Source organism: Ahaetulla prasina, chromosome 1, assembly GCF_028640845.1.
Source record: "Ahaetulla prasina isolate Xishuangbanna chromosome 1, ASM2864084v1, whole genome shotgun sequence".
Lineage (NCBI taxonomy): Eukaryota > Metazoa > Chordata > Lepidosauria > Squamata > Colubridae > Ahaetulla > Ahaetulla prasina.
Window position 1 is genome coordinate 230,865,891 of NC_080539.1, and position 21,235 is coordinate 230,887,125.

The window sequence follows — 21,235 nt, forward strand, 5'->3', positions numbered from 1 at the left end:
ATGAGAAGAGCTGCCAGAAAGCAAGAGCAGCTCAAGCAGAGAGGACAACTAGGCAGTAGGACCAAGAGATGATTGGCCCCTCCCATAAGGCTTAAAACAGACCAGCACCGGCGTTTCAGCTTTGCCAGAAAACAACATTGTAGCTGCGTCTTCTGCTCCGTCTTCTGCTTCGTATACGTCTTTGTTTTTCTGGCTTCTGGATGTTTGCCAGGAAGGGCCTTTGGCAGTTTGCCTAATTGGAGTAAGGTTTGCGAGATAACTGAGGAAATTGTGTTGGGAGGCATTTGTTTTACTTTGAGTTGAACACACTGAGAATGAAGTAATTCCCAGCTGTTTGAATAAAGTTTGTTTGTTTTTCCACAGACTAAGTTTATTACTACCTACTTGGGCCTAGGTCACAACAGCAGCCCTCAATGAAATCGAGTTTGACACCCCTGTCCTAAAGCTTCATCCCTGAATAATAACACCTATTTGCTTTGGAAAACAACTCTCATAAGGAAAAGTAGAATAAAATTTTAGGACAATACAACAGACCAATAGTAATGTTCTGTTTTTCCTTAGTAAGACCTTCCTTTAGAGTCTGAGGGGCCAAATAAAGAATAGGCCCTCCATATGATTTTTAAATAACAAGCAAAGGAAGTATCTTTTGTCTTAAAGACAACAGTATCCATTGTCTTAATATTGTTAATTATTAAAACAGTGAATATAAATTTTGTTTTGGCACCACTACTGCAGAATACAATTTGGTTCACTGTAATTAAACAACAAAGCTACAAATTGGGCAACACAGAGATTTCAGCTGCATCGAAGTGATAAAAATTATATATTTCAGCAGCAGAGGGTTTTTAGTAAATTCTGTTCCCAACTGGACTTTGTAAATGCTTGAGTTGTTTTCTATAACTATATGTACAAATGACATTACAATTATTATGTGTAAATAACTTTGTTTTTCAAATAGTATTAAAAAAACTTCACAGTTCATTTCACTAACAAAAAACATCTAAATTAACATTTCACTTACAATAAACATCTAAATTAACATTTAAAGTCTGAAACAATGCTATTATTACATCCTTTATTACTTTGGTTTGATGACATCCTATATTACTTTGTGAAGGTTTTGTTTTTTACATTTCATTTAAACAATAGCTTTTTATTCCAATAATTGCTAATGTATACATTTTATGAATGCATGACCATTACAACATCAATACTCCTAAGAACTTCATTAAAAGCAACTGCAGAAGTGAAGCACAGAATTTCCATCCTATCTACACCACATAACTGCTTGCAACTCTATGTTCAATGTTTCTTCCTCTAACTTTAATACGGAGAATTTGTGAGTCTGCACTGATAATATTTACTTTGTATTCCAGGACCTTCTGAGAGATTGTGGACACTGGTCATTTCCCTTTGCTGGGAAATTCAAGTTACTACAGGTGGTCCTTAACTTACAAGGGATTGTTTAATGCAGTGGTGAAATCCTCCGAGGTTTGCCATCGGTTTGCTGCGTATGCATGCGTGGTGCGTGCCAAACGCACGCTTTGTGCACATGCGCAGTGCGCGCCAAACACCTCAGTCTTATCTCCTCAGTCTTCTGATACTTTTAGAACATGCTGAGATAATTAATATCCACAGGTAAATGTCATGATTCAAGAGCTAGACCACTCTTAAATTAGAGAAAAATTTAGAGAAAAAATTTCCCAAAGGAAGATTACACAGAAAAAACCAGAAAAACACCAATCTGCTTCTACTATCATACTATTATCATACTATTCACCTCCTATTTTAAAAGTAAATTAGAAGTAGAAAAAATAATTTCTTTTCAGATCAATAAATTGAATTAGTCTTACATTTTACCACTTAGATGAGGAAAACTAACTGATGGACCTTAGCAATATATACAGTATCTACCATGAGAACCTAGCAGTAACTTTTTAAACTCTCCATTCCCACCAATGTTTTATTACTGGCTTTTGCACATTTTTACAGCTGTTCCAAGGAATCTGTACATAACACATTGGTGACTGTGTTATATTGTTGGTTATAGCAATAGCACTTAGACTTATATATCACTTTGTAATGCTTTTAACCTGTCTAAGTGGTTTACAGAGTCAGGATATTGCCCCAACAATCTCAGTCCTCATTTTACCGACCTTGGAAGGATGGAAGGGTTAGTCAACCCTGATCCGGTCAGGATCAAACTCCAGGCTGTGGGCAGAGTTAGCCTGCAATACTGCATTCTAACCACTGAGCCACCATGACTCCTGTACAATATTTAATTAATTTTCTAATATGAATGTAGCACAGATATTGGTTGTACTCGGCAGTTATTAACATTGAAATTAAACATTTCAGTCTAAGAGTATAAAGATACCTCTTTGTTGGAAATGTGAAGATTGTGAAGGGACATTTGGCCATACACAATGGACTTATGAAGTGAAAAAAAATGTTGAAGCAAATGCATATGATGATGCAGAGAAAAATCAATATTTAGTCAAAACTGGAACTTTTCTTATGAGGATAGCCAACTAGAAAAGTCTCATGGAATATTAGATTTATATATGGTAACTGCAGCAAGGTTGTTACTGTATATGTACAAAATGGGAAAAAAACATAAATACCTAGATGGAATAATGAATTGTGAAGATGGCTTGCAGAAATAGCTAAATTGAATGGTTTAATTAAGGAAGGAGCAATAACTACTTTTATGAAAGACCGGAAATCCTTTATCAAAATGGATTAAAAATGAACTGTTGATTCCCGGATTTATTGATTAAAAAGGACTATATATGAGAAGATTGGAACTATGCTATATAATTTGGGAGGGTAGTAACAGTATTAACTATGCTTGTAACTCTGTGAAGAAATTGCAAGTTGCTTCTTAATGACTTTTAATTTTCATGGTATCTTGATAAAGCTATCCCACAAATACCCAAACCTTTAGCTTTCTATTTTATATGCTCTTTTTTCTTGATGATTTACATAATAATTCTATGTAAATTTTTATTTTTTGTTAACTATGTTCTTTTGTCTTTTTTTCTCAGGTTACAAATTGACATCTTGGGCTTTTCAACACTGTCTATATTTGCGCATTATCTACATGCTATAAGCATTTTCTCTCCCTATACTATTGTTGGTATTTTGTCAATACATAAAACCGAAGGGGACGATGACTCCTGGGGCTAAAATAGTTTGGAAGGATATCCCTTTTTCCCAGGAGAGAGAAACTTCAGGATAGGCAAATACTGAAGTTTGTAACTTAGAGAAAGGACATCACAAAGGTCTACCTGGTAGAAGTAGCCAAAGGATAGATAGCAGAATGAAATGGGAAAGAGCAAGAGACAGAAATTGAACAGGTACTGGGGAATGAGTGATTGAAGTGCTGTATTTATGGAGCAATTGGCACAGTTGTAAGAGCAAAGGAAAGATAGAAATTGTGAAAGAAGGAAATATGATGGAAGGCAATAAGTAGATTGTTACGGAGATGGTGGATAATAAAAAATGGTACCAATTCCTTCTTCTAAGTACTTAGGTGCTGGGTTGTTGATGGCCCTGGCTTCAAATGGTTGCTGCTTAATTCCAGCGCTAACAAGAAGAGGGTAAATCTTGTATGAATAACCAAGACCTGACTGAGAAAAATAAAGACAGCATCTTTCTGAGATCTCTTTTGAGATGCTACACCAACCTTGACTCCAGGGTAGGATAGAGTAACAATTTTCTTTTGACAGAACTTGATAATAGTCAGATATACTACTTTAAAGTTGATTGGTCAAAAGGCCCTAATGTTGAATTTTGGTCCCAGACATAAGCAAAGGTTGCTGATGGTATCTCTCCACTCTGTTACTCAGCAGCATTCCTGCCCAAGCTTCTCGACCCCATTACTGGTCTAGTCACTATTTCCCCCCAGTTTTTGATGCTGGAGTATTTTAGCTTTCAGGCCTTTGGTTGTCTCAAAATTTTATGGCCATTGGGACAACTGCAGCTCTGATGCAAGACTGTTACTCTGTAACAATTTGATTGCAATCTGAAGATGAGGGACATCTCCATCAGACATTGTCATGGACAGGTTATTTTCTGATCAGTATTAAGTCAACTGGGATCACCAACTTAGCATCCAGCAGATACTTGGTGAATCTTCTTCTAATGGGAAGTTCAATGGGTTCCCTGTTGATCTCAGGAGATGGCAAAAATATTCAGCAGTATTGCCCACAAGTTGCCTCTCCCAGTATGCAGATCCAAGAGACCTAGTTGGCTTCCTGAGGAGTTCTGGGAGGTGAAGTATCAAAAGAGGCATGTGTAATGTCATTAAAGAAAGACAAAAAAACAAATATGACCAAAGAAGCATAAGAATACATGCTTGTGTCTATGGTGTAACACTAAGGGCAGCAAAATGTCTGTATATCTGCACTTATTAGCAATAGCAATAACTCTTACATTTATATATCACTTCACAATGCTTTATAGCACTCTCTAAGCAGTTTACAGAGTCAGCACATTGCCTCCAACAATCTAGGTCCTCATTTTACCGACCTTGGAAGGATGAAAGGCTGAGTCAACCTTGAGCTCCATTAGGATCAAACTCCTGGCAGTAGGCAATACTGCATTCTAACCACTGCACCACCACAGTTCCTAATATTATATGTTAAGCATCCTCACCCACTCACTAAATAATCAATCAATCACTAAAGGTGATTTGGTAAAGTTTTCTTCAGGCTGCTGCAACATTTCTGCTTAGTTGTAAACAAAATTACAAATTTGCCAGGAAGTACATACTAATGTGGCAGGACCTGTTGAGATCACAGAGGTAATGTTTTCTGAAATTGCTTGAATGTGTGACTGCTGAGAAATTGTGTAAGGTTCTCTGTGTGATGGGTTCCATCACATGTAGGTTACATTCATATCATAGGGATTAGAGTGATACTACCAGTTCTGAAAAAGATAGTAATGTACCCATTCTTCAAAAGGCCATCCGATGACTCAACTATTTTCAAAAACTGTTGCTGTCGCAATTTCCTCTTTTGGAGAAGGTTGTTGACAAGACGGTGTGACAGCAATTATAAAGGCCCTACATAAATTGGATTATATCAATGTCTTTCAGCCTAGATTCAGGCACTGTCATTGAATAGAAATTGTATGGTAGTCCTTGTGGATGACTTGCAGCAGGAACATCATACATCAATTTGTACGGTAAAGAAGGATGATGAAGATGAAGATTATACCCAGTTTTACATTTTTACACCAACCGGTATAGATGAGGCTGTGGCTTTTGACTCTGTAGACTCTGAGGAAAAAGCCTCAAGATCAATCCCAACAAGATGTATTAGTGCACAAAAGCTTATTGTTCCAAGAGTGCTCAAGTTTTGGATAGGTGCAACTATCATTGAAGGAACAAGTTTGCAATCAGGGGCACCTCCTAGCTTTTAACTTCTTTTAGATCAGCAGCTGGAGACCATGACTATGATGACTCTTTCCCAACTTCAGCTGGGGCATCTATTGCAGCGATTCCTAGATCATCAGACTCTATTAACAAAAACTCCTGCAATTATCAACGTTCTTTTAAGATTACTGCAATTCACCATATGTGGGGTTATTTTTTGAAAGATGCAATTGGTACAGAATGTGGCAGTCCACATATTAACAACCATAGAGTAGAATTTAGTAGAATAATCCAATCCAATTTAAAGTGCTGACTATTACCTTTTATGGCTTTGGTCCTCACTACCTTGGAGACGGTCTAATGTAGATTGAATCTACCCATCCCAAACATTTTGTGCTGAAAGGGCATGCTACAGATCCCTCCCTACAAGAAGAGAATGGGCATTGCTTGTAAGCAGGACTTCTTGGTCACAGTGCCTCATTCTGAAATAGGCTATCCTCCCAAAGTCAGATTGGCCGCACCCCCATTGACATTTGGAAGAAAGCTAAAACAGAGCCCTTCCAAAGTCTCTTCACTGTAGGGGATGATTGGAAGCTGTTGCTGCTGCATGGCACCTAGCAGTTTATATATTTATTTATTATTAAATTTATATGCCACCCATCTTATGGATCGAGGAGACTCTGAATGGCTTGGGCTGAGATAATAGTATTGTTTTTAATCCGTATGTTATTTTGTTGATTGTGGAAAGCCTAAAATTTAGAATAAATTGAGTGGCATACAAACTTACGTAATCAATAAATACATTTTATTATTAAACTCATTAGGTAATCCCAATATTAACTGAAAACAAGTGGTCTATCACTGATGATGTTACCTAGTTGGGTAATGAAACATCTGCAAGCAAACAACCAAGGTCAGAGAACACCAAGGACTTCATGCTCTCTCATGGTCTGTTAAAGATTCTGTGGAAAATTTTAAAGAGACATAATCATAACCTGTTGGCTTTTGTCAGCGAGCTAGAAGTCTTAAGACACTGAATCTATCTATGACACCACTGGTGTCAGCTATATTAGTTAATTATTAGTGACAGCTATATTAGTTTATTAATCTTTATGGGTACAAAATCAGGAATTATAAATGCACATTAATTCCTGAAACAAATATTACACAATGCATACTGGTTCAATATATCTTAGTAAAATGTTATTTTATGGCTATGGAGTTAATACATAGAATTTGATTAAAAGTAACAAGAAAATTTTTGACGCATTTTTATACAAGATATCACATAATAATGTTATGTGCAGAGGAAGATTTGCAGGTACTTGGTTCATTATTTGTAATGTCATAATATAATTAATATAATGACTCTCAACTAAATGTCAGAATTGTTACCATTTAAATTATTTAAAATTATTATTTGGTACTGATCATAAGTGATCAACACATACAGGTAAACTGGTTTGTTTGTTTGTTTTTTAGTTCCTGGCCAACCTGAAATTCAGCTTACCGTTTTTTCTTTACAATATAAAAAAACTTTATTAAATACCTTCAGCTTTTATTGGAAAGTCATTGTAGAAGGTGTGGTAGAATCTGAGGGCAGAGTTAAAAGATAGATGAGCCTAGAATCTCTATGTAGCCATAAGCGAACTAAGTCCACCCCCCCCCTTGAATTCCGTTGATGGTTATCTAATTCCAAGCAGATGCTAATGGCTAGTTGAGAAAATTAATATCCGATAGGAAAGATCAGGTTCACATGTAAAGGTCCAATTAAACTGATTTATTACGAATCCTGCCTAAGCAGAGGAATCTTCTCAACTCATGGTTAGCACCTACTTGGGGTTAGATAAGGGTCAATAGAATTCAAGGGAGGTTAGACTTAATTTGCTTGTGGTTACGTCTGATCCCTCTTTTAATTCAGTTACTCTGTGATAAGATGGGCAGCCAATAAATTTTATAAACAAACAAATAAAAAACCTCGACCTACATGTTCTGCCACTCCTTCTTCTACAGTCATTTAGACTACCTGATTTTTTTCCAAGTTTTGGGAGAAATAATTGAATGCTTAAGTGGCTCTGAAAATATTAACTTTTAATATCATCTCACACTAAAAAGGTTTTAGATTCAAATTTTTTTACATTAGTTGATGAAATAAGTAATGAAAAAGAGCAAGATGGTCAGAAATCAAGCATGTTGTATGTATTATGCAAAACCAGAAAACTGTTAGTAAAAGTTTCTATATAAATATTTCCTTTAAAATAGTTTTTATGCAATCTATTCTAACATGCAATACCTGTTAACCCCGAACTGAAGGCTTTAATTAAATTTACTTACTCTAATGTTTAGGATACTTATATACTGAATAGAACACTGTCTTTAATAAACATCTAAGAAGTTTATATCACCACCAAATAGATTGGTGGTATAGATGAGTGGCCTCTAATACCTCTTGTAATTCATAAATGTTATATTTTCCAAATGGTGACCCAATTTAGTGTGATCTCTAATAGATTACAAACTGGGAGGTTGTGAGTTCTAGTCCTCCTTAGACATGGAAGCTAGCTGGATGACTCTGGGTCAATTGAGCTGTGTCTCAAGCCATCCATCTCTCAGGGTTGTTGGGGAAAAATAGAAGGCAGGAGCATTATGTACGCTACTTTGTGATGTATAAAATAAAGGATATGATGGTGACGATCATCATTACTGCAAATGAACCAGGATTGCACCTCTCCAAATGTTACAGGAACAGACATAATTGAAATGGTAATATGTTTGAAATCTGAATAGTGGTATTAATGTGTCCACATGAGCTGAGCAAGAACTGATATTATGAAATAGCAAATAATGGAGAATACACCAGTGGTAGAAGAGAGTCTGTGAATTTAAGCTGGACACTGAATAATGAGTGGGGGATAATTTAAACCCTGGTAACATGTAATAAAGCACCTTCTGAAGTCTGGTCTCATCCCTTATTATCATGATAATCACTCGTTCTAATCTGTTTCATTAGACAATCTTGAGGGTTCTCAACTTCTAAAAGTAAAGTCTGGCCGTTGGTAAGAAGCACTGGGTCGTAGTAGGAATTCACAGAGTGCAAATGTACAAACATTACAACCAGAGCAGAAATGATTTGCCTTCCAAAGGCAGTTTTTGTCCTATTCTCTTTAGTGACCATAGATTGTGTCTTGATCCAGCTTTAAGCTGTTTAAAGGGGAAAAGAATGGCATGGCTTTCCTACATTAACATTTTGGAAGGCTGCATCAAGAATTTAAATTAGGGAATATTTTTTATTCTGCTTAGGATAGTTCGACTTATTTTATCTCAGCTTTAAAAGTTCATGGCTCCAGAGGAAGAGAAAATGCAAATCCCCAGAAGGACGTATTTAAGAGTTTGGGAGCAGTGCTGAAAAAGGTACTATCCCCTTGTCAGAAAAGCAGACTTCCGACAGCAGAGGTATTTTGAAAATACCCTCCTGCTATCTGAACCAGACACAGGTTTCCAATAGGTAAGGTGATCCTTTCTGAAAATCCCATCTTCCTGTGAATCTTTGCAATATTTACATATATAATAATAAACGGAACGAAATCCTAAATATTTGATTTAGAAAAAGAAATAAATATGACACCTAGACATTACAGAATATTCAAATTGCATCAAAATAGCATGACCTAATTTGAGCATACAGAATGGAGACTCATTTTTATTTCAGTAGAATAGATGTTAGTCCTCTATTTTATGCATTTTTTAAAAAGACAGTCCTGTGCCTAAGTTATTCTTAAGGCTGACAACTACTAATACAAAGCAATAATAGCTTTCAAAAATTATAGATAAGGGATAGGGATGCAAATTGAAAAATGCAATCAATACCATTTCCCCCCCCCATTTAAAAAAATGTCATGTCATACCTCTGTCAATATATAAATATAGGTATACATATGCATAAATGTACCTTCCCATCCTCAGTGCTTTGTTGACATGAGTTGCGAACGTCATCTTCTCTCACTAATTTACCAGGCCAAGACGACAGTCCTTTAATTTGGCTCCAGACCAAGTCCCCAACGTTAAACGTCCTTGGTCTGTAATGTATCAACTCGTTTGAAGATGGGGAATCAGGATTCCTTAGGTCATCTTCGCTACTGATGCTTTTAGCATCTGAAGGACTAGGCACACACCCATTAATGCTTTTGGCATTAAAGTCTCCATTGTAATGGATGTAGTCTTTAATCAGAGAACTTTCAAAACTATTGGAGGAACTTGGAGACTGTTCTTCCACACCTAGGTCTTGCTTAGAAGGATTCAGCAGCTCTCCAAACCCTCTGCTCTGTTGAGGCCGGTTTCCATTTATGTGCGCACATCGTTCCACAGTGTTCTCGAGTCTCTCTTTAAAACTTATCATAGTTCTTTTGTAATTGCTATACCTGAAGTTCTCCTCCATCATCTTATCGCTGTGACAATTTCGTTGGGGTAATAATACTGGATGTTGCTTGCCTTGGACTAATGGCAATGCGGAAATATTGTTGGACCTTTCGTGGCAAGGACTACTGAGGATATGCGACGAATGATCTAAAACCTCTTCACATTTCCATCGATTCATCTCCCCTCCAGGGCTCTGCTCCCCTTCCCACTGTTTTTTTGGTGTGTTGCAACCTGTTGGTTTATAATATTCCAAGCTATCCCCGTCGCTGGAATTTTTAAGGTGTTCTGAATTCTTCAATAATCGTGTCCCCCTAATGTTCCTTGCTCTATCTTCATGATCAGAAATGCCAATATTTCGTCCGTGTATTACTGCATTGACAGCACTGGAAAGATTTAATGGATCACCAATTGAGGCTGTAAAGGCACTCATGGCACTCAGAGCTGGAATAGGGCTCATTTGTGTTGTACTGTTAACCGCCGTGGTGATGACTACTTGCATCCCCTTGCCTGCAGCATCTACCACTGCTTTGTAGATGGCATCAACTGAGCCATCACTCTGGGAAGCTAAACCGATGTCCTTTGCCTGTTGTCCTACAGATGGTTCTGTCCTTTGTTGTAAATTGCATACAGTATCTTGAAAAGGAGGAATTGCTGCACTGGAGCTTTCAGGAACTGGTGGCATCCCTATTTGAGAGATAATTCTCTTGTTCAGAAAAGAGGTCTCTTCCTGCATTCTCACCTTTAAAAATAATAGGAAAATAAAATTAGAGGCTGCCTTGAGACAAAAACAGGGGCTAAAGCAATCATAGGGTGCTCGTTCCTTTTTCAAGTATGTCTCTACAAAGGAAGTATACAATTAAAAGTAACATTAGCTTAGTGTGATCTACAATATTTACTGAAGCTTTTTTGCACTGTACAACTTAGATTGCAGGATATGTCTCCTAACTAAACAAGCATGATCCATCACTGGAGTTTGAAATTTGAATCTCAATTAAATACCATTTTCTTGTTGCTTTCGTTTGATATATGTCCTTCCCTATATCCCTTGGTTGATAAGCTCAGAGAAATTTGGAATATTCTTTTTCCCCTGAGAAAAATATACTTCTTGGGTTGGATGATATACTTTGAGATTGGGGGGAAATATGCATTTCAGAAATAAATCAATTTTGTATACGTTTAATTCTCAAGACTGTGTAGTATAGTACTTCAGAAACAAATCAAAGCAGGTCTGTTGAGGAATACAGGAGCAGAAGCAAAGCACTTCTCTGCAACTCTTTAAAGCAACTATGTCTTCCTAAAATTACAAAAAAAGATTCTTGTACTTGTGCAGCTACCATGGAATCCCAGGGAGTGAGGCTTTGTATATTCGGGGATTTCTCTCCTATTTCTTAATAACTCGTGTTCATAGTCCCCATATTTTATTACAATTTACAGTTGTGAACTCATTTTTATTTACATTTATTTATAAAGATTCTATTATTACACCGGACAACAAAGATTTTGCTTCCTGAATTCTTTTGGGTGTATCTTATAGATTTTTGGCTGTTAATCACAAAAATAATCTGTCATTTAATTTATCACATACTGTTTATATAAATCACACAATGGCAATGTTCAGTAGCTTTTGGTTATACTGAACTCATGAAAAAACCCAGAACCAAAACCATGGAATTGGTTGTTGACATACATCCACTATACCAAGTACAAGAGAAAAACAAATATTTGCATTTTTATAGTATTTTATTTGCATTGTTTATAGGTGTTGTATACTTTTATCTTTTTAATATTGTAAGCTGCCTAGTTATCCTGTGATAAGATGAGTGGGCAACAAATTTAATAAATAAATAACGTTGGCAATCTAAAAGTAGTGGTTCTGCTACTTGGCATGTATCTTGGATATATACCAAGTGTTATTGCTACATAAGCAAATGGGACAGCTGTGTAAGAAAGTCCCATTACATGAAAAAGAAATGGCTACTCTGAAGGAATTTGATTCCACGGCAGAAAAACATGGCACAAGAATCACTTGTTGACCTGACAAAGATATTGTTGTCTCTGCTTCACAAAAAACTCTTGACCAATGAAAATTTTGTGAAAGCAATGAACAAGAAAGGTGAAGATTTTCAATGAGACTGATGTTTTCAAGAATAACTGATGCCAAGATTAAAAATGTATTTTAGTTAGTCCACAGATCAGATACATTATCAATGACAAAAGGTTTGAGGGCCTGCTAGTGGGGCCAGAGAAAAAAATATTGAAAATCGCCTGGAAAGCATTGAAGGATGTTTTTGAAGATTTTTTTTGGCAACTACAGGGCACCAAACTCCATTCAGCTGGTTGATAAACTTCTTACAGCACACAAAACCATGAAGTGTAATGTGCCACTGAAGATCCACTTTCTGCATTCATACTTGGACTTCTTTCCTGAAAATCTAGATGCAGTCACTGATGAACATGGTGAAAGGTTTCACCCAGGATATTGCCATAATGGAAAAAAAATGGTATCAGAGCAACTGGATTTCCTCAATGCTGATTGATACTGCAATAAAGATGCATCAGACACTGCGTACAAACAAAAATCATCAGCAAAACTCTTCCTTGACGGTGTTAAACTCATGCAGTGGGCCAGAAACATTATGCGATTAAATACATTATGGTTATTAAAAGTTAATGTAATATTTCTATAGTCATTCTGAAATTACACTTGTGTTCAGTTTGTCTATCACAATCACCAGAATCTTTTTAGGAAGCAAAACTTTTTGGAAGGAAAAAGGCTATCCAGTATTATTAATACCAACTGCATTCTCTCAGCTGTGGTTTACATTTTTTCTTCAGTAATATAAAAATATGTGGGTTTCAGAATTCCTTCTTTTCAACCCAAAACTTTCTTTTGAATATTTTATCATTTGTCTGTCAGCTGAACTTGTGTGTGGAAATATATATGTGTATGTGTTTGCATGTGGAGAGAGAGAGAGAGAGAGAGAGAGAGAGAGAGGGAGGGAAACAGAATAAGATGGAAGCTTTCTTCTATCAAGCATCTATTTATGTATTCATTGACATTATTTATAAATTGCCTTTTACTGTTGTTATCAAAAAAGAGTTTAAAAAAAGGAAACTGAACAAGCTAAATAAAAGTAGACTGCAGTGCTCAGTTTGAAAATATATTATGTTATTTAATAATTTAAATTTTGGGATTGTGGTTTTTGAAACTAGTCACAAGTTTCCACTATCTTCATAGCAATTTAGGAGTTCCTTCCAAAATGTAAGTTCCAAATAGTTAAAGAGTTTAAAGCTTAAGCCTGGTACACTGAATTTAGCTCCGAAATATGTTGTTAATAAATAAACAATGACTAGTTTAGATATATGCATAATTCATATATAATGAAATAAATCTATTAAAAAGCAGCTGGGAATAAAAGTAGATGGAAAACAATGATTTTTTGCAAACTAATAATGTATACTGTTCATGCTGAAAAAAGCTTTTCTTGTCATGGTCTATATTAATTCTTCCCTAGGTTTTCAATTCCTCAATACTTTCATAAAAGAAGAAACACAAATAATTTGTAAAACTGGCTTAATTTTTCAACTCAGAGGATGATAATGATGTCTCAGTGAGCAAGATTTCTGTAAACATGCATTTACAACTCTTGCACTGAGATATAATGATTATACTACTAGATTTCCACATTTATTCAATTTCATTTTACCATTTTAAAAAAAACCAATGACATTGCTTTCACTTTAATGCCTGAAACAGTCAAACAGTCAAACATGCTCACAGTCAAACATTTTTAGAACCATGTATAGTAGTATGACATGATAAAATGGAATCCATAGATCTGCTTTATGATAAAATCCCCGTAAATATTAAAACGTAATATTTTATTACGTTTTAATATATTAATGTTTAATATAGTATTATTCTTTTCATGGATCCCTAAGAAACAAGCCAACTTCTACCTGAAAATTCTGGAACAGACAAGCCATAGGATTTGGGTTGTTAGGAGGTCCAGGAATGGGAAGTTGTCCTTGGAAGCCTTGGAGATTCTGATAACCTTGGAGAAGCTGCTGTTGCTGATTTGATGGAAACATCTGATTGTTGTTGAACAACGACTGTAGATGAGTGAGCTGATGGTTATTAAGAGTAGTGTTTATCGAGGACACATCACCTGCAATTCCAAACACATGAATACTTAATTCAGTAATTCTCCCTAGAATAAGCATACGTATTGTCCAAACCATGTTTTTTTCCATTTAGCAGCAAAGACACAGAATGAAATATTTTTCCTTGCAGCTTTTTATGGGACTTTGGTAGTTACAGAATTTTCTTTTTCCTATTACAGCCACCTGACATCTGTCTACTATAAATTCTAACTCTGGTTTCTCCTTTCAATGAATTTATATATAGCAACATATAAGCTTGCTAAGCATAATGTGGGTTTTTTTTTCTTTGTATTTTTGGCTTAGTGTGATGTTTGAAGCCATCCAGTATAGTTTAAACGTTTTGTGCAAAGGAGATACTATAGCTTGTTCAAACTAAACATTATCCTTACCCATTTACTATGAACTGTGAAGGTATAATATAACTAATGCTATCTAATTTATGAAACTTGTTCACAAATTCATTAAGAAATTTGTTCCTTTAATTGCTAATAACTTTAATATTTTTTTAAAAATATTCCACAATGTGAACTTATAGTTCTCTCTTTGTAATAAACTTTTATATATGTATCTATATCTACATATCCACATCTATTATATCTATACATCTACTTTAATACTTCTTTGAGTTTTCTAAAATCATGAAAAATAGCCTACAAAAGCCAGAGGTTTTATTTACATATATATTTAACACAAACATATTTAAGCAGACTCTTAAGAGCTGGATTGAAAGCTTTTACAAAACAGAACTGGCTTTGCGAGAGATATGAAGGGCAGAGTGGAAGGACTTGGAATTGTAGCATAAGAAGAAAATTGCAGAGTGAAAGACCAAACAGATTATAGTTAATATAAATAGTCTGGTATTTATATTTGCTGAAACTAATTCATTTTTTATTATGAGTTATTAGTAAGTTAGACCTGTGTTTACTGAAATGCTGCTTTATCTAACTCTTTTCCTATGGTTTAATTATGAAATCCAACAGCTCAACATGCACAGACACAAAATATTCAGGAATATTCCTAAAGGAAATTCAAGAATTTGGCAGATTCTTAGCCAGGTTCATACAATTAAATTGTCCATTGTATAACTGTATTCTAATAAATGTGAAAATCCTTATATACAAATCATGTTCCTGAATTCATTGGAAGAGTACAATACTCTCCCAGAGTTATAATATAATAGTTTAATGTTTACTGAGACATACATTCTACTGAATGTATACATGACTGCAGCTTTAAATATGTGAATTAGAAATCAGAATATTTAGAAACTGGTAGTTTCTACACTATATAAAAAATGAAAACCCCCAAAGCATGATAGCGTGAACACAAGCTGAAAGGTAGCCTGTTACCTTGAATCTTTATATATTGCTGCATTGGAATTTAGGGATTAGGTACATTGGCATATTTTAAATTCTATGGACATGGAATTTTTTTTTTCATCCATTGCACAGCTACTCATACAACCCTGTGATGCCTTGGATATTTTAAATAAAACGCTGCATCCCAAAGAAGCAACTGTGCAGTATGAATTTTGAAAAAAATAAATAAAATCCATTCCAATTGGCTGACTGAATTGAGACAACATCAGACTTTCTAAACAAAAGGTTTTAAAATGCTATTTAACATTTGTTCTAAATTTTATTTGTGCTTTTTCACTGGAATGGTCAAACAGATTCACACAGCATAAACCTTTTAGGGGGAAAATGCAATGAAGTGGATTTTTTTTTTCCTTAAAAAAGTAGAAGCTCCCCTCCCCCACCACTTTTTCCTTTTCAAAATCTATGAAAATATTTTAACTTACCAAGTAGACCTGTCCCCAGTAGAGGGTTAAGTAGCTGTGGCACCACAGAGTTATTGTTGAGTTTAGCTGGACCAGATGTATTCCCAGCATTATTAGATATGCTCAGCAATGTTTCTGCCATTGACATCACTGCTGTCCCACCAAGGGTTGAGACAGACAGTGCTGCCACTGCTGATGATGTAGTGGCTGTGCCAGTGGTAGCCTGGGAGGAGATTGCTATGGAAACCTCTGGATGGTTAGCAGTGCTGCCCGATGTAGAGTTCAGAACGCCTCCCAACAGCTGGGGATTCAAGGTCATGAATCCTGAGGCCCCAGTGACAGCTGGGAGGAGCAGGGGATTTGAAGCAGTGTCTGTGCTTGAAAAGCTTGGGAAAGAGTTTCCCAGGGGGTTGGTTAACAGGGTCTCAGCTCTGTTGGTATCTGACTGACTGCTAAGCAATTGGTCTGGTAGTGGGGCTGTCATCTGTGTTACTGAGGGCACAGGACCGTTTTGCTGTTGCTGTAACAGATCTGAGATGGACAGATTGAAAGATGCTAAAGGGAACATGGCAGATGTTTGGGCTTGGTTTTGAAGAAGAGCTGCTAGCAGCTGAACATGGACAGGTTGCAGCACCTGCCCATCCACTTCACCGGAGAGCAAAGCTAAAGCGGCATTTACATTTGGGTTGAGAAAACCTAAAGGATTGAGGTTGACCTCAGACTTGCCTTCTCCTGTTGAAGGCTGAAGTATATTTAATAGATTCTGGTTTAGGAGATGTTGCTGATTGACTGGCAAAGAGATAGGTAGTGAACTAAAGAGGTTAGGATTCAAAGAGTGCGGAAGACTGTTGCTTGAAGCGCTGTTCTGTGGAAAATGCAGAGTGTGCTCAGGACCAACAAAAGGAAAGTCATTCCCAAGAGGGAGTTGGCTATGTAGTGGCGTTCCAGCTGCAGTTGTGACAATGACACCATCTTGAAGAACAGATGTTGTCTTGGTGATGCCAGGTTGACAGGTACCAGCTACAGCTGTAGATGATGGGGGACCTGTCCTTCCTGAAATTGGAAAATAAATATTAAAATCACTTTAGAAGTTTAGTTATCTTTAGGACTCTAAGAAGGAACGCTAATTTTATAACAGAAATCTGCCATAGTTACAGGAGACAATGATGCAACTCCAAGCCAAAATTAATTGTATTAAGGCATGCTAAAGTGCCATGTCTTTTAAAAAGTCAACAGGACAGCCTACTTGGTAGGAGATACTACAGTACAGACATGCTGGATTACAATTCCCAAACAGCATAGCCAAGGACAGGTATCATCAAACTCATCATCCAAAACATTTAAGGAATACTAGCGTATCTACTTCTGCCCTATGGATTTAGCTGTACTACTCAGCTGACCAGAGACTATCTCATACTAATTCAAGGCAATACTAAACAGGGGTTCTTGATCAATGCTAAAGGGTAACAATTACTTTTATTTATTTTACAAAAATCTCCCAATACTTAAAAGTATGTAACTAATTACTAATACAGCCCTAAGAAACAATACACGAGAAATAATTTGCATTAATGTACTTAAAACTAAATATCTATTCCATTTTTTTGCTTGGGGGCAAACACTAAGTTCTGTACTAGAAGATGTTATCACATTTAAATACTAATGATAAAAAAAAGAGTATGAAAAGATAAGAGGGGAAAATTTGAGCCCAGAGCAAATGAATTCTTCTTTAAAGACTGCCACCATGTGGTTTTATCCATCTAGAATATAATGAGGACTGCCTACCACTTAGGTCAAACCTTTCAAGATGCAAATGCTTCCAAGATTATGGGGGGTGGGGGGGGAAAGAGTAAGAACAACACAGGTCAATTTTCTCTGCTTACTAGCAGATCTCTCTAAAAATCCCATGTAAGTTATTTCAGTATAGAATTTTTAAAATTATAATTGCATTAATATACCACTCTTCTTTTTGTAAGCTCAAAACACTGCAAATGGTTCTATCCCAGTTTTTAAGTTTTCATAATTCTGCAATGTTGATGAGACAGAAATGTAATCCCCATTGAGTTTCTGTATTTAAACATCACTTTAAACTACATAGAGGTAGAATCAGCAGTGAAATCCAGCTGTATCTACCCGGCTCACACGAACCGGGAGGCTCTGCCCACCCACCTGGACAACATTACGTCCCGTTTTCGACCCTCTGTGCATGCGTAGAAGAGGGGCACGCAAGCATATCATGTGCTCACCTTTCTGAACTGGTAGCGAAGCTAAGTGCATTTCACTGCTGAATAGAATCAATAGATTCATAGATAGATATTTCCTGCTTTTATTTTTGTACAACTCATTGTAACCTATAGCTTTGGAAATGAAATGTAAAATCAGTGTCTGATAGCATATTTTCTGATTAATAAATTTTATTCAAAGCCAAGTTTTGTGCATGTACATCTCTCAAAGTAAACTGCAATTTATAAGAGTTTATGTCTTTGTATTAAATTTGTTAGTCAGCAAGGATGCTACCAGATTCTTGAATTCTGACCACTATAGGCTATGCTTTTCTTCCTACAATGGAAAATAAGCATTGTTTGCTGTGAAAAGTGAATCCAGAGCTAATAAAAATGGTTTTGAAAGGAAATTATTTGTATTAACACAGAACGGTAAGTTTGCTCTAAATGAAAATATAAAAATGGAGGTTAATTTTGTTCAGCAGTGTATTGTTTTATTTGCTAATAAAAATTGGCAAACTGCTGAGTGAAGAAAGCACCCATCATAGTTTTATGCTATTCCACAATCTTAGGAAAATAGCTATGGAAAAATGAGGCCAAAGTCAGACAAAATTTAATTCTCTGCACAAATCAAATTCCAACTGGAGAGGAGGACTATTACTGAAAAATTAAATCAAATTAACCCCCCCTCCCCCCAAAAAAAGATTTTAAAAACTAGCAAGGTTGATACTTTCTGGGGAAAGGTTAAGGAAGAGAACAATCTGACACATCCCTGCACAGACTATATGGAACAGGAAAAGACAGTGTGAAAGTCTTACTTATCAAATGCTAATATCCTGATCAAAACATCAACAGGAAAAACACATCTGAACTTTACTATTATTTCCCAATTTCCTAGTCTGCAAAAAGGAACACTTAGTTTAGACTGATTTATAAAAGGGATTTACATAATTGGTGAAGCTGGATAGTAATAGTTTACATACATTTTTGAATTTCTACTCAGATAAGCTATAATTTCCAAACACCTTTCAGATTAGATTTCTTAACATGGATCAATACCTGAAAAAAGCTAATACTTTTGGTCAGGTACCTGCACCGGTTCATAAAAAAAGGGTTGTAAAGAGTGAAACTGTATTACCAAATTAGGATAATAGAAAATTATTAACTTGTTGATATTTATTTTATATTAAATTTTATACTTTCTTATTGACTATTGCTCAAGATGCCTTTCAATAAATCATAGTTCTGGCAAATGTATCATATTTTGATATAAAATGGCTAAGAAAGCGTCTAGCAATGTGAATTTAATCCTTTAAACCCAATTCTCCTACCGGTATGCAATGACTCCAAGGGAATAGCCATCCCCAAGGAAACATCATCTTCTTCTAAGCTGAATGTAATCAGTAAACTAGCAGTGCTTTGCTTGTGGGAGATTTGGAAGCAACTCCTGACTGGTGTCTTGAGAAGAACCAATATGTTTCTCAGCTCCCAGATTTTCCCGTTGGTCTTGTGTATAGTATAAGAATGGCAGGAGTATATTTTTATTTATTTATTTGTATCCTGCCTTTATTATTTTTACATTTCTAATAAACCGTCCTCCTATTTTCCCCACAATAACAACCCTGTGAGTTGGGGGAAGAGGGAGGGAGGGAAGGAGGGAGGGAGGGAGGGAGGGAGGGAGGGAGAGAGAGAGAGAGAGAGAGAGAGAGAGAGAGAGAGAGAGAGAGAGAGAGAGAGGACTGACTCAAGGTCACCCAACTGGTTTTCATGCTTAAGGCAGGACTAGAACTCATGGTCTCCCGCTTTCTAGCCTGGTGACTTAACCATTACACCAAACTAGCTTATATCTTGATTTTCAGCAAAGGTTCTTTTACAAAGGTTATTAAAAGGTTATTAAATAATTGCAGGACTGATAATTTCAAAGCTGTTATGAAATCAATGCTATTTTAAGACCATCAGAAGATAACTGACTGAGCTGGCTAGAAGAATGGTCATTGCCTCCTACAAGTCCTATCAAGCCTTCAAGTGTATCTGTAAAAATGCCACTAACTGAAGAAATCTCTTATTATTATGCAACTAAATAATTTCTAATCGGCTCAAGTATTCCATTTCTAATGTGACCAAGTTCAGCTAATTATGCCAGTGCAAATTGGCTACCAAAAGCATACATTCTGAATTTGAAAAACATAACATTAATATCAATATCCCATGAACATTTTTTCTGCTTCTCAGTTCTGAACTGCTATGTTGACATAGAAGATCCTTGGAAAGATAATACAGATATTTCTCCAGATACTGTATATAAAAGCTAACTTACATAGAGTTGACTGTACATCTAAAAATTTCAAAGTGCATAAAAATTTGCATTACGCATGCAATATAAAGTAGTATGCTGCAAGGATGAATATCTATCCTATCCAAAAAAAACAGCTTATGCAAAGCTTTCTGAAACATAATGTTTATTCAAGTAAGGGAATATTTGTATTTTGGGTTTAAGACAACACCTCAAGAAATCCACAGGAAAAAAAAATACTGTTTAAGAAGTTGCCAGTTCCTCTGATATATAAGTTGCTATTACAACGGCTAGTAACTAAACAGCTAATAAACATGCCTTATCTGGAAGCAAAAGATTAAGAATTAATATGACTACGCAGAGCTGCACAACAACTGAAATTTATTATCTATATATTTCAATTTCATTTTATATTTCCATTTTTTCAAATTGACATGTATTTTGTTACTCTATGGATATATTTGGTACATTGTCTTGCTCCCAAATAAGAATGTATTTGGAAAAATGGATACCAATGACAAAAGCAAGCAATATTCACAATCCATGAATATATGTAGATGTTTAGAAAGAAATAAAATCCATTATAAATTCCAATTACACTGACCACACAATGTTGACTTGTACTTAAATTGTATCCCAGGTCCAAGTTATGTTAATGCTTTTTTTTTTGAACAAAGAAATGTTTGTGCTTTCTTTTTAAAAGACTTCTTTTCTACTTGAGTGACCATCTCATCCCACTAGGACTGGCCCGCCCCATCCATGCTGCCAGAGGAGGCATGCTGTGGGCCCCATCGGTCAAGCTATTCTGGCTGGCGAGGTCCAGTCTGTCATTGCGCCTGCCTTCTGGAGCATCTTATCCCCTGAAGTGAGGTAAACTCCAACCTTCCTGACCTTTCAGGAGAGCTTAAAAACCTGGCTCTTCCAGTTGGCTTGAAGCTTCAATGGAGGGGCTTCATGTTGTGGGTGATTGATCAGGGGTA

General features: G+C 36.0%; 1 protein-coding gene across 3 annotated transcripts in view; it reads right to left on the reverse strand.

The window, feature by feature from the left end:
• The window catches only part of MBD5 (methyl-CpG binding domain protein 5), a 151,787-nt gene that overhangs the window by 14,731 nt on the left and 115,821 nt on the right, over positions 1 to 21,235 (reverse strand). For 2 of the 3 annotated variants that reach the window (XM_058193225.1, XM_058193234.1), the window contains 3 exons: positions 15,762 to 16,793; positions 13,757 to 13,965; positions 9,330 to 10,535 (listed from right to left, as the gene is read on the reverse strand). In XM_058193225.1, coding sequence (XP_058049208.1) covers positions 9,330 to 10,535; positions 13,757 to 13,965; positions 15,762 to 16,793 — 2,447 coding nt within the window. The remainder of the gene's footprint in view (positions 1 to 9,329; positions 10,536 to 13,756; positions 13,966 to 15,761; positions 16,794 to 21,235) is intronic. The other variant, XM_058193242.1, reaches the window with a different exon arrangement.